This window comes from Cetorhinus maximus, chromosome 19 (assembly GCF_964194155.1).
Source record: "Cetorhinus maximus chromosome 19, sCetMax3.hap1.1, whole genome shotgun sequence".
Taxonomy (NCBI): Eukaryota; Metazoa; Chordata; class Chondrichthyes; order Lamniformes; family Cetorhinidae; genus Cetorhinus; species Cetorhinus maximus.
In genome coordinates, this window is record NC_135897.1 from 74,455,443 (window position 1) to 74,473,608 (window position 18,166).

General features: G+C 44.1%; 1 protein-coding gene across 1 annotated transcript in view; it reads right to left on the minus strand.

The window, feature by feature from the left end:
* The window catches only part of LOC144694087 (uncharacterized), a 34,183-nt gene that overhangs the window by 8,819 nt on the left and 7,198 nt on the right, over positions 1 to 18,166 (minus strand). The window contains exons 6-9 of the mRNA XM_078564448.1: positions 11,094 to 11,200; positions 7,313 to 7,496; positions 3,523 to 3,585; positions 1,991 to 2,098 (exon numbers count right to left, since the gene is read on the minus strand). Coding sequence (XP_078420574.1) covers positions 1,991 to 2,098; positions 3,523 to 3,585; positions 7,313 to 7,496; positions 11,094 to 11,200 — 462 coding nt within the window. The remainder of the gene's footprint in view (positions 1 to 1,990; positions 2,099 to 3,522; positions 3,586 to 7,312; positions 7,497 to 11,093; positions 11,201 to 18,166) is intronic.

Consider the following 18,166-nt stretch of genomic DNA (forward strand, 5'->3'; position numbering starts at 1 on the left):
TAGTGAAACTTCCCTGAACTGTTTCCTGGGATAAAGAGGTTGATTTATGAGGAAAGGTTAAGCAAATTATGCTTGTACTCACTGGAGTTTAGAAGAATGAGGATGATCTTATTGAAACATATAAGATCCTGCGGGGGCTTGACAGGGTAGACGCTGAGAGGAGGTTTCCTCTTGGGAAGGAAGGGTGGGGGGAAATCTCGAACTAGGGGCCACAGTTTAAAAATAAGGGGTCCCCTATTTAAGACAGAGATGAGGAGGAATTTATTCTCCCAGAGGATCGTTTGTCTTCAGATTCTCTTCCACAAAGAGCAGTGGAGGCTGGGTCATTAAATATATTTAAGGCTGAGTTAGACAAATTTTTGATCCACAGGGGAGTCAAGGGATACGGGGGATAGGCAGGAAACTGGAATTGAGACCACAATCACATCATCCATTACCTTATTGAATGGTGCAGCAGGTTCAATGGGCGGAATGCTCCTATTACTAATGAACTTATTATTATGCTTCCAAAAAATTGGTTATGCTTTTGTGCAAATATATGTTAAAAAAATCATCAGCAACTCTTATTTCACAGAACTGACATAACAACAACCGTGACACGCTATAGGCTAACTATTGCATTTTTCTGTCCACTATTTCAATGGAGCAATTACCCTATTTTGAAATGGGTTAAAACCTTTGTCAGAACAGCTGACGAATGCATTACAACAGTGACCACACGTCAATTGGCTGTAAAGCCCTTTAGGACGTCCTGCTGCATGAATGCAAACCTTAAATTCTTTCTTACATAATATAGCACATGAATGTTTGATGCAATAACAAATAACCTGTTTTTCCTCTAGTTTCTCCTCTCCTATAGGCATTGGAAAATGCTTTCATAGGTACTGATAGCCTCTTCAGTGTCTCACTTCAACACCCACTTCTCCAGTGTGGGTGTTGACAAGATATGGAGCCAACATAACCAACCCTGATCCTGTCCTCACCAGTGTCTGCACATATGTATGAAGGCTCGTTAAGTAGTAAATGAGTGGGGGTTTTTTTTAGCCACTTACTTACATTTTTTTTATTAGGGAAATCAAACTGAAGAATCAATGTCGACACCTTTAAGGTTGAAAAGAGGATTTTCCGGTCCTGCCTACAGGACCAGCAACAGGTCCGTTGACTTCAGAAAATCCGGGCCTAGGCGAGCAGGTAGGGTACATCACGAAGTAATGTTTAAATAGTGCTGAATTTGACTGTGGAAAGCTGACAGCTTATGTGAGGAAGGAAAAACTGAGAGAGGTAAGTAATGCCACAGTTTCTGATCTAGGGAAAATGGGTCTGTGTAGGACACTGTGGTAAACCTTGGATTTACAAAGTAAGAACGGAGTGTGGAGGAGCTGCATGTAGGATGGCATATTTGGAGCAGGGTGGCTGTGGCATTTGGGAAGAGGGCAGTGAAACTTAGATAGCATTCTTGGAGCACAGACTGAACTTTCTGTTGAGCAATGGCCATAGTAAGTTTTGATAAAGAAAGAGGAAGAAAGAAAGATTGAGACAGGTAGTGAATGTGAATAAGAGATTGAAATAGGGCAAGACAGTAAGAGAGGGCTGGAGAAAACTAAAGCCGATTGCAGTTTTCCATTTCTGCACTGTTTCAGACAAACTAATTCAGTCCAAGCTTAGTGTCAAAACTGGAACATTCTTGACCTGAATTGTTCAGAATTACATCACATAGTGTGTTTAAAAACAGATATAAGGGGAGCTACTGCCCAAAGAGTTAGAACATAGAAATCTATAATCCAAATGTAAATTACTTATTTCTTCTGCGCATACAGATTGTTTAGCACTCTGAATCCAAAGAAAGCAAAGTCAGTGGCAAAACTGGCCGACATTGCCCATTTACACAGAGTAAGCATTTTGAAAGTTGTAATTCAGAAACAATTAGATTCATACTACACCCAAAACCAAATTATCTGGTTTGATATGCCAAGTTTCTTTCTCTTCGCACCTGGTTCTCCAAGATTAAACTGCAGACCTGCTTCACCTTTCTGGCCTTTGGGCCCATCAAAGCCATTTTTCCCGCGGCTGCCAGGAATCCCTGGTGGACCGGTTAATCCTGTGGAAGGGAAAGAGAATGGGTGAATTGTGACAGGCATGCAATGCAAACCTAAATAGCAGCGAAATTGTAATTGTGATATTAGGCTAGATTTTCATCCTCGAGGTGGGTAGTGGGAGTTGGGAAATTTCAGGGGAATGTGACTGCAAAGGCGGGATTTTTTGTTCCAGGGAGGGGGCAGGTGATAACAAGAGTTGGGCTCGCTGCCCCTGGAGAGAGTTTCGGAAGCAGCCACAGAAACTGCCGGTTACGGAGGCGGGGCTGTTTAAAAGGCCTGCCTCAGTGCTTTGGGACTTTGTCTCAAAGTAAAAACAGAAAAGCCCTCAGGCCATCATCCCATACACCCCCTCTCATTCCGCACACTCTCCATGCCTCATCCATACCCTCCACCCACCCCCAATGGCCTCTCATACCCTTCATGCAAAGTTAAGCCCCTGCACCCACTACCATGGCCCCTCATCCCTCCATGACAAGCTTTGGCACTTCCACCCACTATACATTCTGTATAGAACCAATGAACTCTATAGTGATGATAGGATGTGTTAAAAAAGCTGCGTGTAAAAAAAGTCATTCATTCTTAAAAATTGCTTTCACTACAGCACAATCATTCAAATCCTTTAAAGTGTCAATAGTAGAAACTGTAACCATTTGAACTCTTTATCTTGTGTAAATAAACATCGTGAAATTGACAGAAGAGATCACAGAGCAAGAGCTGTCAATCAAGCAACATTTTCTCTGGGAACCACCTGTTTCAGTATTCTAATGGATGTCTGGACTCTCAGCCAAGCCTCATTATGCATTTTTGGCTTGGCATAGTGGGGTGGGGCCATGGTTCAGACCTTTTGAACTTACCTTTCAAAAGGTTTCCTCATGCAGACTATGGTTCACGACACCTCTGAGGTGCTGTGAACTAGGACTCTTTGAAAAGCTGGCACAACTCCACGAAAATTGAGGAGCACCAGGACATGTCTATCCCCTGAATGGAGTCGGCCAGGTCGGGAGCACAGAACCTAGGCTCGCAACCCAAACCAGCTCTCACCCTCAAACAGCAGTGCTGAAAATCAGAAACCCCGGAAATGCTGTCGGAAATCCTGGAATTGGGTCCCGGACACTATTTTCACCCCTCCACGGAGTCTCCCTAAATCCATGAAAATCCAGCCCGTTGATTATTTTTCTTGTGTTTAGTAAGTTGATAATAGTGGACGGATGGCGAGGCAATAACCCAACCATAGATTAAGCTAGATGTCAGAACTTTATCTCAATACTCGTTTTCTTGCTTTTGAGTACTTCAACCTCTTCGACATTCATTCCGCTAGATCTGCCTGTCACCCAAATTAACATCTTTTTAACAGTTAGTTCACAGGTTTCATAGCCACTTGTTCTAAAGTGCAATATCATCACTGGACTTATTTCAAGTTAAATACCTGGAGGCCCGGGCATTCCTTTTGGGCCCGGTGGACCTGGGGCTTTTGGGCACAAAGAGTCACCTGCAGGAGAAGAAAAGATGTTTATTAATAATTAATTTAACATGTAATCACACTGCTGCATTAATTAGTCACAGCTTGCAAATATAACTTCAGATAATATTAAATATATTATTGTACAACCTGATAAACTCATCCAATTCCAACTATCCTTAATTAATATTTTGTAGTTAAGAGTTCTGTATGGATTAAGAACTCTACACACCAGAAGAAATGGGAAATTGTTCGATCTTTCCAACAAGTTGAAATAAACTGGATCTCAATCCAAGCCTGTGGTCTGCGTTGCACATAACGCACATCCCCCTCGCCTGGAATTAAAATCGAGCTCCACATTGTTATTAGCAAGATTACAAAAATCAGAATCAAACCAAAATTTTCTAGGGCTCCTTCATACTCAGTGGACTTCTGCCTTATGTCCAGCTCTGTTGCTCTCACTTCCTTGGCATTCATCTGTCACATCCATGCCTGGTTCTGACATGTGGTGATCCCACAATGACGTTAGGTTGGCAATTCCAGGATGTTGCCCCATCAGTGAAGGAATGGTGATTTACGTTCACTTTAGGTTGGTGCATGACTTGAATGACATCCTCATGATGATGCTCCTGTCCTTCTCGGTGATGTAGATGGCAGGATGGGAAGTTCTCTGGAAGTATGTATGGTGATTTGCAGCAGTACATTCTGTACTTAGTACATACTGTTGCGACAGGGTGCCAGTGGTAACATGGACGAATTGCAAGTCCAGGAGCACAGAAACTTACAACAGAAAAGGAGGCCATTCAGCCCATCATGCCTGTGCCAATCCTTTAATTGAATTAACTAGCAGGGACATCAATTAAGTGAATTGCTCTGTCCTGGCTGGTGTGAAGAATCTGGAGTGTTCTTACATTTACATTCATCATGACAAGTGACAAATATTCATTCCATCATACATATTGTAGATGGTGGAGAGTCTTTGAGGGTCAGGAGATGAGCCACTCACTGCAGAGTAATCTGACCCTGTCATGCTTTTGTTGTCATGGTTTGTCCAGTCAGTCTTCTGGCCAATGGTGAACCTGAAATTGGTAATAGTAGGAGACTCGGCAATGGTTCTCAACATTGTAGAATCAGGGAACAACCCTATTCCTAATGTGATGAATGGAAAGTCATTGATGAAGCAGCTGAAAATGGTTGAACTGAGGATGCTATCCTGAGAAACTCCAGCAGTAATGTCCAAAGAATAATTGGCCTCCAACAACCACAACAATCTTACTCTGGGTCAGCTTTGAGTTCAGTCACTGGATGATTTTCCCTCCAGCCCCCACTGGCCTCAGCTTTGTTGGGGTCCTTAGTGCCATATTCAGACAACTGCTGTTTTGATATCCAATGAAGTTGCTCACACTTCTCCTCTGACATCCAGCTTATGCTGGATCAAGGCTGCAATGAATTCTAGAATGAATAACTCTGATGGAACCCAAACTTAGGATAGACAAGCAGCTTATTAGTGAGAAGTGATGCTTATTAGTGACAGTATTGATAACTTCTTCCATCACTTTGCTAATGAAGGTAGGAAATCGAAGTCTTCATCAATAAAACTGGATTGTTGTTAGGACCCACAGTCTTCACTGTATTCCAATGGATTACAGCATTCAATGCCAAGTGGAGTGGACTGAATTGGCTTGGGCACAGACATTTATGATGACGAAAACCTCAGGAGGAGGCCAAATGGGATCATTTACTTGCCACTTTTGGCTGAGATGGCAGGGGCAGTAAAAAGCAATGAGCCAAGAAACAGCTGGTTCTTTGATAAGTCTCAAGAATCTGACACCAGGGCCAATATTTTTTAAGGGGTCAAACATACCCAATTAGAGAAAAATATCTACTTTGGCCTGATCTTGCTTTAGGTGCCTTGGTTGTCACACTTTGATAAGATAGGGCCTGATACCTTACCTTGAATTTCAGATGATGTTTTAAAAAATATGGGTTAGTACACAAATTCAAAATCGTAATCATGAAGTATTTATTAAAAAATATATAGTATTTACTATTTTGACCCATCTAAACTAATACAGGGAAATTCACCTTTCAAATACATTGGCCCAGATTTCTGCTGCCACTAAGTAGCTCGAATCGGGAAATTACCTGACTCACCGGACTCACCTTGGTAGAAAGGCCCCCAAATATCACAATCTTCGCTCTGGCGGGAGGGGGCATTGGGCACCTCAACACCGGAAGCAGAGCTTAGGTATCCATGGGGGCGCCAGAGTGCTGAGATGGGCTGGTTAGAAGGCCCTCCTCAGTTCTCTGGGACTTTGTCTCAGTTGTATTAAAGGCTCTTAGGCCCTCTAGCCCACACTCCTCATACACCCTCACCCTCCCACCCACCCACTCCCCTTACCACCTCCATGTCAACTCATGCCCCCCATCCACCCCATGTCAACACATGCCAATTCACGTGTCCCACTCACCCCCCAATGGCGTTTCATATCCTCATGCCAACTCATGCATCTTACATGCCCATTCACCTAATATACACTATGTACAGAACCAATGAGCCATATAGTAAATGGCAATGTGGAACTGCTCAGAAAAAAAACACCCATTCACAAATCTCTTTGAAAACAAACTGTTGTTTCTACAACCCTATAAAAGTGCCAGCCATTAAAGTAACAATGACAGAGGCTTCAAATACTTCACACCTCTTAATCTTGTGTAAATAATCAGTGACACAATGACTAAAGAGATTACAGAAAGAACAACTTATTATAACCACATAAAGATGTCAGTCAAGCAAAATCAACAGTTCTCTTCAGTTGTCAAAACAGAAGCCCCTGCTAAGATAATCTTTTTTGAGTATGGCCTCTCAGCCAACCATGCATAATGAGGGCATCCAGTTCTAGTGAAAGATTTCTTACACCTGTCCTCATTATGAATGCTTGAGAGTGGAAGGCAATGGCAAATCACCACTGAGAAAAACTGCCAAGAAAATGGCTCAGAATGAAGCATCAGCACACAATGAGACAAAGACCTGCCTTCGGGCAGGGCTCACATGAATGCATGAATGGATTTTTGAATGGGTGTTTTCTTTCTTCATGAACATTTCAAGACCTACCGTTGTTATATGGCTCATTGGTTCTGTATACAGTGTATACTGGCTGAGTAGGCATGGAGGGGACATTGGGATGTGGGCATGGGAGGCATGGAAAGGGAATGGAGGAAGTATTGATAAGGCCTTTTAAAGATACCTTTCAAAAGGTCCCTGAATCAAGACTATAGTTCACGACTCCTCTGAGACGCCGTAAACCCGAGACCTCAGGACCTGGCCTGACCCCACATGTGGTACAAGAGGCCTAGCTCTGTAATGGAACTGTCCAGATCGGGAATGCAGGGTGTAGGTTCGCTACTCGTACCTTCACCCACACCAATAAAAATTGCCTGCACTGGGAATAGGGGTGGGAAATCCAGAAATCAGGTCCCACCCATTTTGAGAGGCTTCCAGAGTCAGCTCAACTCCATGAAAATGCGGCCCATAGCGCTGCAGATTCACAAACCTATTCTATATTACTGTATTGCAGTAATAATAGTTATATGCTACAATAAAGTAAGAGTTACTAGCCTGCACTACATTACAGTCAGGATTACAGCCCTATATTACATTAACTTCCTGTTAAAAACAATCTTTGTATGACATATGTAGTGGAATAATTAAAAATGTTTTTCGGATTCCAAGTTGGATATTTTCAGATTACATTACCTTTTAGGCCTTTTTGGCCTTTAGGACCCTGTTCTCCAGGAAAACCTGCTTCTCCCACAGGACCGGTTTGGCCTTTTGAACCAGGATAACCCACACCTGGGGGTCCAGCTGGTCCTGGGGCAGCTGGACGTCCTGGAAAACCCTGTAGGCCTTTGTCCCCTGGAAATCCATGCTTTGTTTCACCCTATGGGAGATATAAATAAATCAAAGATAATGAAATATTTCAAGCTTCAGTAACAAGTTAAAAACTATAAAGAGTGACTTTAACCCTATGTGTCAGAAATAAGTTAGTTAAAATCGCCCAGGTTACTTACCCTTCCTGGGTCCATCAGGATCTGACAGGTTATAATTTTCACCGGCTCTCCTGAGCAGGCAGCCAAGATAACTGCCCAAAGCCAGCAGGGTCCTTTTTAACATATACATGTCTTGTATTGATGGTGCCATCAGGAGATGGCTACAGTTTTTAACTAGGTAGCTTGACTGGGAATGAGTTTACCACCAGGCCAACGCAACAACGAAGAGGATTAGTGCCAGAAAAGGTCCAAAAGGAGCATTCTTCCTTTGTGGGAGGAGGAGGAGCAGGGATTTCCAGTTCCTCATTTCTAACATGTCCCTTGGTGATTATGTACATCAATTTTGAAAAAAAGTCCCTTCAAAGTCTTGAAAATGACAATTCGGTGACCTCAACATTTCCTAATTTTCATCTACTCAGCTTCCTCTTGATGTTAACCCCCCCCCACCGTCAGTGCCCAGTAATTTCTCGTTTGGCTACGCAAATGGTATTTTCCACTAACAGGGTACTGCTGTCAGTCCAAACAGATGTTCTGCCTACCACATAATTGAGCAGCATCATGTATGAATTTCAGTGCCATTGTGATGCAGGTACATAGGCCGTATGTCCCAGTGATTGGCTGATCAAATCAAACTGCATGTTTCTTCAGTTGTATGTAATGAGCAAAGTGTAAACTGTACTCAGCCAGCCAGTGCTTGCAAAACCCAAAACAAAATGTCTACTGTTAGATGTGATTCCCTGACTGGGCAGCACTTGCTGAACAATCCTGAGTGTGCCAATAGCTACACGAACAACTAATTTAAGGTAATCAGTCGAGTTTGTGATGTGGCTCATTTACCCTTGCTAGAAGTGACATACTGTTATAGGACCTATTCCCTATGAAAGGAATATGCTCAAGCCTTGTGCCTTTTTGAATTACCCAGGAGATTGGGGAGCCTATAGTTCTCCATTGTTTTCTCCATGGCAACGCCTTGGCCAATCAGAGTCAACTTGCGAACCAATCAGCGCCCTTTTCTCTTGTTGTGATTGTTTGAAATTTGGCATTCTTGCCTTTGCATTCCTGTTGAGTACAAGACGAAAAGCTTCAACAGCATGTCCTCCTTTTCAAAAATATTCAACTAATGCTTTCCTTCTGGTCAGAAAAGTGAGATCCCATGGAATACAAGGGGACATGGCAAGTTGGATCCAAAATTGGCTCAGCGACAGGAAACAAAGGGTAATGGTCAATGGGTGTTTTTGCGAATGGAAAATGGTTTCCAGTGGTGTTTCACAGGGCTCAGTGCTGGGGCCCTTGCTGTTTGTTGTATATATTAATGATTTGGGAGGCATAATTGGGAAGTTTGCAGATGACACAAAAATTGGCCGTGTGGTTGATAGCGAAGAGGATAGCTCTTGTCTCCAGACTTTTATCAATAGTTTGGTTCAGTGGGGAGAAAGTGGCAAATGGACTTTAATCTGGAAAAGTGTGAGGTAATGCATTTGGAGAGGGCAAACAAAGCAAGGGAATATTCAATAAACAGGAGGATGTTGAGAGAGGTTGAGGAAGTGAGACACCTTGGAGTGCATGTCCACAGGTCCCTGAAGGTGGCAGGACAGGTGGATAAGGTGGTAAAGAAAGCATATGGAATGCTTTCCTTTATTGGACGAGATATTTAATACAAAAGCAGCGATGTAACGATGGAACTGTATAAACTGCTGGTTAGGCCACAGCTGGAATTTTGTGTACAGTTAAGCAAAGAAAAAGAAAAAAAAAACCTTGGGATTAAAATGAGCGGCTAATTTCTTTTTCATCTTTTTTTGGCCAGCACAGACATGATGGGCTGAATGGCCTCTTTCTACACCGTAACTTTCCTACGGTTCTATTAGAGGACCAGAATTGCAGGAAGTGCTCCAAATGGTTTGAGCAAAAGAATAACATGGACCCCTAATTTTCTCCCCTGCTTCGACACCAAAATGCCATAATCTGGGTAGGTGGGCGTAGTTTGTGGGCTAGGGCCCTGTTACACCACTCCTTTATCCACACATCCAATTTTTGGGGGGCAGTTGCATAACTCACCCACTCATAACTGGTGGTATGTAGTATGACAACATGCACATGACAAAGATGTGTCACATAATTTGTTTCCAGTCATTTTTCCCCTAGGGGCATGAGAACAAAGAATGATGGTGCATCCCTGTGAGAGAATTTAACACTTAATAGACCAATTTCAACAATGTAATTGTTGGTGCTACTGAAACTGACTGAATGGATACTGGCAATTTTTTTAAAAAGTACTGAATGTTCCTTGGGATCATTTAGATAGGTTGATAATGGAGCAGTGTGTTACCCATGATTTTCCACTCTTTCAGATCCCCCAACCTAAAGGGGTAGAATTTGCTCAAGAGGTTCTCCTGATTTGCTATCATAAGTTTGACAAAAGACCCAAAGGAATCGGATAAATGGAGATTAGGGAAATCCTGTGGAAATTTTACTCTAGGGCAGCTCACAATCAGGAGACTGGGGTGGCTACCAGAGGTTGTGTTCCCCACAATAATGATGAGAATAAAGGTGAGACAATCATGTCAACCACAAACTAACTCTCACTTTTGTTTCTTTACTTCTGTCATTACCATCTCCTTTAGCTTTGTAGTGTCGTCCATTTTGGCATTCAATCCCTCCCCCCTTTCGCCCCATCAGAAATCTTCCATTTTGTTCCCTACTACGTACAAAATTGTAAGCTTCTGTACTTGCTTAAAACCTGTTACATCTTTAACATTTCCCAGTTCTGACGAAAGGTCATCAACTGAAGGGGCGAGATTTTACCAGCCCCACCCTGGGGGCAGTGTCAGCAAAATGCTGGGGAGGACCATGGGGAGGGCTCCTTGATGCAGTCCCGCTGCCAAGCCATTTTACCAAAGGTGGGAGCAGGAGTGGCTCTGTCACCCATCAAGTGGAAGTGGGCAGCCTCCTTAGCCAAATAAGGCCCAACTCCCAGGCCACCAGAATTTTGTTGGCAGCAGAGCAGCCTGGTGTTGTGTGGGAAGGCTGCATCGAGGTGGACTTCCAGGAGCTTCACGGTGCGGGTGGGGTTGGACCAACTGGGGGCTCCCCGCGGTAATAGCCATCTCTGCAGCACCTTCACCACCGCTGGAGGGAATACCCCACCAATTGCCAGGATCTACTTGCCTGGCACCCCCACCCCTAGCCGAGAAGTGATTTGTTTTCCCCCCTTGCGAGGGCATCTCAGGATGGCCTCTCGTTCTCCTTGCAGGCCAGCAGTGGTCATCTCTCAGTGGCACTGCCAAGGCTGCAGAGCTGCCAGCTGTCTGATTGGGTCATCAATATGGCGAGCCAGACTGCTGTCCTTAATTGGATGGAGGGCCTGGTGGTGACGTCAGGACTTAACCCGACCAGTGACAGATGCTGCCTGACCTGAGTATTTCCAACATTTTCTGCTTTTTTATTTCAGATTTCCAGCATCTGCAGTATTTTGCCTTTGAAATGCTTACTGGGATTCCAGGTTGGCCCATAGGGCCTACATTTCCACGTTGACCAGGTTGGCCTGGTCTTCCATTAGCACCTCGAGGTCCTGGATCACCTAGATCTCCTTTCTCTCCTGTTGAAGAAACATATAAAAATATTTCAATGTCTATTTTATGTAACATAGGTAACAGTAACTGCACTTTAAAAAAGTTAATAATTGTACACCAAGTGCTGGCTACACTTCTGAGAGGTTAAGATAAGACACACTACAAATGCATGCATTTTCTTTTACATACAAACATACAAAATAGGAGTCATTCGGCCCCTCGAGCCTGCTCCGCCATTCAATAAGATCGGGTTCTGTTTTGAATTCCACATTTCCATCTACCCCCAATAACCTTTGATTCCCTTGCCTAACAAGAATCTATTTACCTCTGCCTTAAAAATATTCAGTGACTCCGCCTCCACCACCTTCTGAGACAGAGAGTTCCAAAGTCACACAACCCTCAGAGAAAAAAATTCTCCTCATCTCTGTCCTAAAAGGGCGACACCTAATTTTAAAACAGTGCCCCCTTGTTCTGGACTCACCCACAAGAGGGAACATCCTTCCCAAGTCCACCTTGTCAAGACCGTTCAGGATCTTATTTACTTCAATCAAGTCACCCCTCACCCATTGGAAACAAGCCCAGTCTGTCCAACCTTTCCTCATAAGGTAACCCACTCATTCCAGGTATCAATGTAGTAAATCTCCTCTGAACCGCCTCCAACGCATTTATATTCTTCCTCAAATAAGGAGACCAAAACTGCACATAGTATTCATGATGTGGTCTCACCAATGCCCTGTATAACTGAAGCATACCAACCTTACATTTGTGTTCAATTCCTCTCATAATAAATGATAGCATTCCATTAGCCTTCTTAATTATTTGCTGTACCTGTATAATGTGGCTCATGCACAAGAACACCTAGATCCCTCTGCACCTCGGAATTCTGCAGTGGTTCTCCATTTAATTAATACTGTGCTTTTTTATGCTTCCTGCCAAACTGAACAACTTCACATTTTCCCACATTATACTCCATCTGCCAGATTTTTGTCCATTCACTCAATCTATCCATATCTGTCTGTAACCTCCTTATGTCCTCTTCACAACATACTTTCCTACCTATCTTTGCATCACCTACAAATTTGGCTACCAGGCCTTCGCTCACCTCATCTAAGTCAGTGACATAAATTGTAAAAAGTTGAGGCCCCAGCACAAACCTCTGCGGGACTCTATTCGTCGCATCTTGCCAATCAGGAAAAGACTCATTTATGCATAATCTGTTTTCTATCAGCCAGCCAATCTTCTATCCATGCAATATTTTCCCCCTACACTATGAGCTTTTATTTTCAGCAATAATTTTTGACGTGGCACCTTATCAAATGCCTTCTGGAAATCTAAGTACAGTACGTCTACAGGCTCCCCTTTATCCACAGCGCATATTACTTCTTCAAGTAATTGTTAATAAAGTAACAAATTGGTTAAACATAATTTCCCTTTCACAAAACCATGTTGAGTCTTCCAGGTCACCTTGAGTTTTACTAAATAACCAATTATAACTTCCTTAATTATTGATTAATTATAGATCCTAATACCTTGCCTGCTAATGTCAAGCTAACAGGCCTACAGTTTCTGTTTTCTGCTGCCCTCCCTTCTTGAATAGGGAGGTTATATTTGCTACTTTCCAGTCTGATGGAACCATTCCAGTTTTAGTGAATTTTGGAAAATTAACACCAATGCATTTACTACCTTATTAGCCACCTCTTTTAAGACCCTCGGATAAAGTCCATAAGGGCTCGGAGCCTTGTCAACCCACAGCTCTATCAGTTTGCTCTGTACTGCTTCCCTAACGATTGTACTTTCATCAAGTTCCTCTCTCCCTTCCACCTCCTGATTTACAGCTATTACTGGAATGTTTTTTGTATCCTCTATAGTGCTGCTAGAAACCACATCCCACCCATGGATGAAGTTTCCTAAAAAACCCAAATGCCTCTTGGCCTTTTCACCTGCCCGTCATCCATTTAGTTATTACTTTAATGGCCTTGACAGGCCTGTTAATTGTCGGCGGGCGCGCTGCTGACTCCCACGCGAGTGCGCGATGACGTCAGGATGCTTGCCCGGCATTTTCGCACGATATTTTACGCTCGTTCTGATCGTATGGTCTGTGTACCTGGTATGCAGTCCAAGTCCCGGGATTCCATGAAAAAGTAAGTTTTGGGGGTCTCAGGGCAGGGAGGGTGGTTGGGGTTTGGGGGAGAGGTTGTGGTGGGAGGGAGGTCCTGAGGCAACCAGGTCTTAAGGGGCGGTGGGGAGTGTTGGGGGTGGGGGGGTGGGGGGCTTGGTGCTGGAAGTTAAAAGGAGCTTCTGATAGAAGTGGCCCCCCACCCCCTTCCCGCCCGAGGCCTGAATCCAATTACCTTCAGGCTTCACCCATACCCAGTACTCCTCCCGACAGCCTAAAAATTGAGGGCTGGGTGGGAATTGGCCCTTAAGTGGTCAATAATTGGTCACTTAAAAGCCTCAGTTTGGACAAGGGCAGGCAGTCCATCCGCGGCCTCGCCCACCCCAGCGTAAAATCGCTGAGGGGTTGGGGCGGATGGAAACCCAGCGGGAAACCCATCCGAGGAAATGAAATCTGTGCAAACATCAGCAAACAATGCCACTTGTGATAGAGAAAAGGTCATTGATCAAACAGCTGAAGATGGTTGGGCTAAGGACATTACCCTGAGGAACTCCTGTAGTGATGTCCTGGGACTGAGATGACTGATCTCCAACAACCACAACCATCTTCCTTTGTGCTGCTCTGGGGTTGGTGATCCACCCAGACCAGGCTTGCAGGAAGATCTCTGATAGCCTCACGCTACTCAGGGATATGATTGCCTTTTTGCACGACAGGGGGTGGAATCCTGTCAGCTTGGACCAGGTGAAGGCCTTTGACAGAATATCACACATGATAGATGCATTCTCCAAAATGGGGTTTGGGTAGGGAATCTGCAATTGGAAACAACTGCTCTCCACAAACATTAGTGGTGTCGTTTCAATCAATGGGTGGGAATTGGAAAGCTTTCCCAACAAATCTGGAAGCAGAGAGGACTGCCCTCCCTTCCGTGCCCTAATCGGATGTTGTATCAAATCTTTTGCCGAGTAATTATTTTTTTGCTGTGTCCTTGTTCATGAGTTGCCAAAAGCTAGCGGCCAGATGCAGCAAGCAATTAGGAAGGCAAGTGGTATGTTGGCCTTCATCACAAGGGGAGTTGAGTGCAGGAGATGTCTTGCTGCAATTGTATAGAGACTTAATGAGACCCCCACCTTGAGTATTGTGTACAGTTTTGGTCTCCTTACCTAAGGAAGGATATACTTACCATGGAGGGAGTGCAATGGAGGTTTACCAGACTAATCCCTGGGATGGTGGGATTGTCTTATGAGGAGAGATCGAGGAAACTGGACCTATATTCTCTAAAGGTTCGAAAAATGAGAGATGATCTCACTGAAACTTACAAAATTCATACAGGGTGTGACAGGATAGATATATATAGGGTGTTTCCCCTGGCTAAGTGAGTCTAAAACCAGGGGACACAGGTTCTGAATAAGGGGTAGGTCATTTAAGACTCAGGAGGAGGAATTTCTTCACTCAAAGGGTGGTATATCTTTGGAATTCTTACTTCTAGAGGACTGTGGAAGCTCAATTAATGAGCATGTTTAAGATGGAAATCGATAAATTTCTGGATACTGATGATATCAAGGGGTATGGGGATAGTGAGGAAAAATGATGGGGAGGTAGAAAATCAGACATTTTCTGTTGAAGAGCAGAGCATGCTCAACAGTCAAATGGCCTCCCCCTCCTCCTATTTCCTATGTTCCATCAGGAAGGATGTGGGTATAAGAGGGGTGACAATGCCACGCAGGGGAGGCACTTAGGTCAAAGCTTCCCTGTACTTGGACAACATATCCTCCTTCTGCTTGGATCCTCTGTTGCCATGCAGACTGATGAGTGACCAGTTTGAACAGGCCTCAGGAGCAGAAGTAAACCATGACAAGAATGAAGTCATGTTTTTTTGGGAAATGGACCAACCGGTCCTTTGTACTCTTCACTGTCAGGTCAGATTACCTGAAGATGCTGGGGATATGGTTTGGAGGGGCTGCGGAGTGTGCTAAAAACTGGAAGGGGCTTGTACCTATGGTACAACAAAAACTAGGCATGTGGGAGCGACACTCCCTCTCCGTTGTGGGTAAGAACCTGGCATTAGGCACAGGGCAGTCTTGATGTTGCTCCATGTGATGCAGGTGGGCATACCTACGCCACAGGGACTGCAGCGGTTCAAGAAGGCAGCTCACCACTACCTTCTCAAAGACAATTAGAGATGGGCAATAAATGCTGGCATAGCCAGCGATGCCCACATCCTATGAATGAATTTAAAAAAAAGGTCTGGCCCATTCCTCACTCTTGCACCATGGCAATCATCCAAGCTATCTTCCACTTTATCTGGAGGTCAAAGATTGACCATGTTCACTGGGACATGATGCACAAACCTCCAGATAAAGAGGGAAAAATTGTGCCAAGCATCGCCCTCATCCTGATGGCCACCATTGTGTATGGCTGCATCAAGATGTGCATAACCCTTCAGTACGTAAACACCAGGTGTCACTAAGTGCTGAGGTTCTACCTGTCCCTGGTGTTGCGTAGGATGGGACTGGCCACGTTACTGCAGAAGGCTCCAACCAACTATCCTCCTTGAAAAGGTTTATGCACAAAAACACCCTTGACCACAAGTCCATCAGGCAGTGGGCTGCACGTAATAGCTGAGAGGCCCTGCAGGAAAAGTTGATGGTAGCTCCTGTCGATGGTCCCCTGGCAGATTGTTAAAGTCATTTAACAGATCGCCTCACCACCATAACTTTCAAACAAACACTGAAATGTAGCTTGGCTGGGGTTGAGAAAGGCCCTGCCCATCAGAATGCTTCCTACAAGCTCAAGGTCCCACTCCCTCCGCACATTGCCATCGAGGTGGCCGTGGTGGGGAAGTGACCATTGTCCACCTCCTTCTGAAATGTGCCTTTGCAAAGAAGGTGTGGAGAGAGATACAATGGTTTTTGTCGAGGTTCACCCTGAGTAGCTTTGTGACACAGGACTCTGTGCTCTACTGGCTGTTCCCAGGGAAACACACCAAGGTAAACACCTGCTGTGGCCGGAGGACCATCAACTTGGTGAAAGACCCTCTTTTGGCTGCCCGAAACTTGTTGGTCTCTCTGTGCAAAGAGTTGTCCTCGACCGAGTGTTGCAGACTGGCATATTCCAAGGTCCAGGACTATGTGGGGCACACTAAAGCTTGGGACAGCCATCGCAGAGGGGAAAGGTCGCGGTCTAAGAGCTTTCAGCCATAGTGCACCAAGGGGCTGGAAACTGTGTAGAATTCCTCAGGCTGCATGCTTGATAGGGGATGTTTATTCAAAATATCAAGAATAATTAAATTGTATTGAGGCATCTCAGAGTGGAGCATGCCTTTTGGAGAAAAGTTGAATTTTATTGCATTTTCTGTAATATTCGATTTGAAATGCTTTGTAATGTACTTTTACAAATTTTATGAATGAAACCTTCCTTTACGCTAGGTATGACTCCAATCAATGGAGATTTTTCCCCCTGATTCCCTCAACTTCAATTTTGTTAGGTCTCCTTGATGCCACATTCAGTCAAATGCTGCCTCGATGTCAAGGGCAGTCACTTTTGCAACTTTTCCATAACACATATTATGAGCCAACTAATTTTCCATTACGTGGTTCGTATAATCAACATGCTAATTCTTCAGTTCTACATCCAGGCTAAATTCAAGGTGTTCTCGCATCAGGTACACAACACACACTTCTGATTGAACAGAATGTTTCTGAAATCTTCTCACCACCCTTGCAATCAAAATGTTGAACCAGAATTTGTACGTTTGTGCACCAAATTCTCTGCCGGGGGCCATTCAATCTTTGCCCAAGCAAGACTAAAATACACCTTTTGATAAACATTTAAAAATAAGATGTTAAACCTTTGCCTTCCCATAAATCACCAGCTATTATTTGAATGGTAAGCAAGCGGTCTAACTTTTAAGATTAGCTCAAAATCTTTAAATTGCATGAATTATTCAAAATGATAACAATTAGTACACTTCCAATAAATTACTTCCTATAAACTGGAGACTAACAGCAACAGAACATTGTATTTACATAGCACCTTTAACATAGGTGCTTTGCAGGAGTGTTATTAAGCAAAATTTGATACAGAACCACATAGGAGATTATCAGGATAGCTTGGTTAAAGAGGTAGGTTTTAAGGAGCATCTTGTAGGAGAAAAGAGAGGGAGAGGGGCAGAAATGTTAAGCGAGGAAATTCCATCAATGGTGCAGGGATTAAAGTTTGGGATGCACAAGAGGCCGGTATTGAAGGAGCACAATACTCTGGAGGGTTGTAGCACCCAGAGATTCCATGGCTAGCCTCAGATTCTACTCTCTATAAACTTCAGTCGTCCAAAACTCTGACGCCAATGTCCTAAGTCACACCAAGTCCAACTAACCCATCACTCCTGTTCTCACTGACCTACACTGGCTCCCAGTTAAGCAATGAATTTTAAAATTCACATCCTGTTTTCAATGCGCTGTGATCAAGCCCCTCCCTCTCTCTGTAATCTCCTCCAGCCCCACAGCCCTCCGAGAAATCTGCGCTCTTATAATTCTGGTTCATAGGCGACCCTGATTTTGAATTAGGAATGGATCAGGGTTGCCAGCAAAGCTTACAAAACATGAATAGATAAAAAAAAAATGCTCTACCTTGGGTGGCCATGCCTTCAGCTGCCAAGCTACTAAGCTCTGGAACACCACCACCTGCAAGTTCCCTTCCGAGTCACACACCATCCTGATTTGGAAACATATTGTTGTTCCTTCACTGTCGCTGGTCAAAATCCTGGAACTCCCTCCCTAATGGTACTGTCGGGGTACCTACGCCACATGGGCTGCAGCGGTTTAAGAAGGCAGCTCACCACCACCTTCTCAAGGGCAACTGGGGATGGGCAATAAATGCT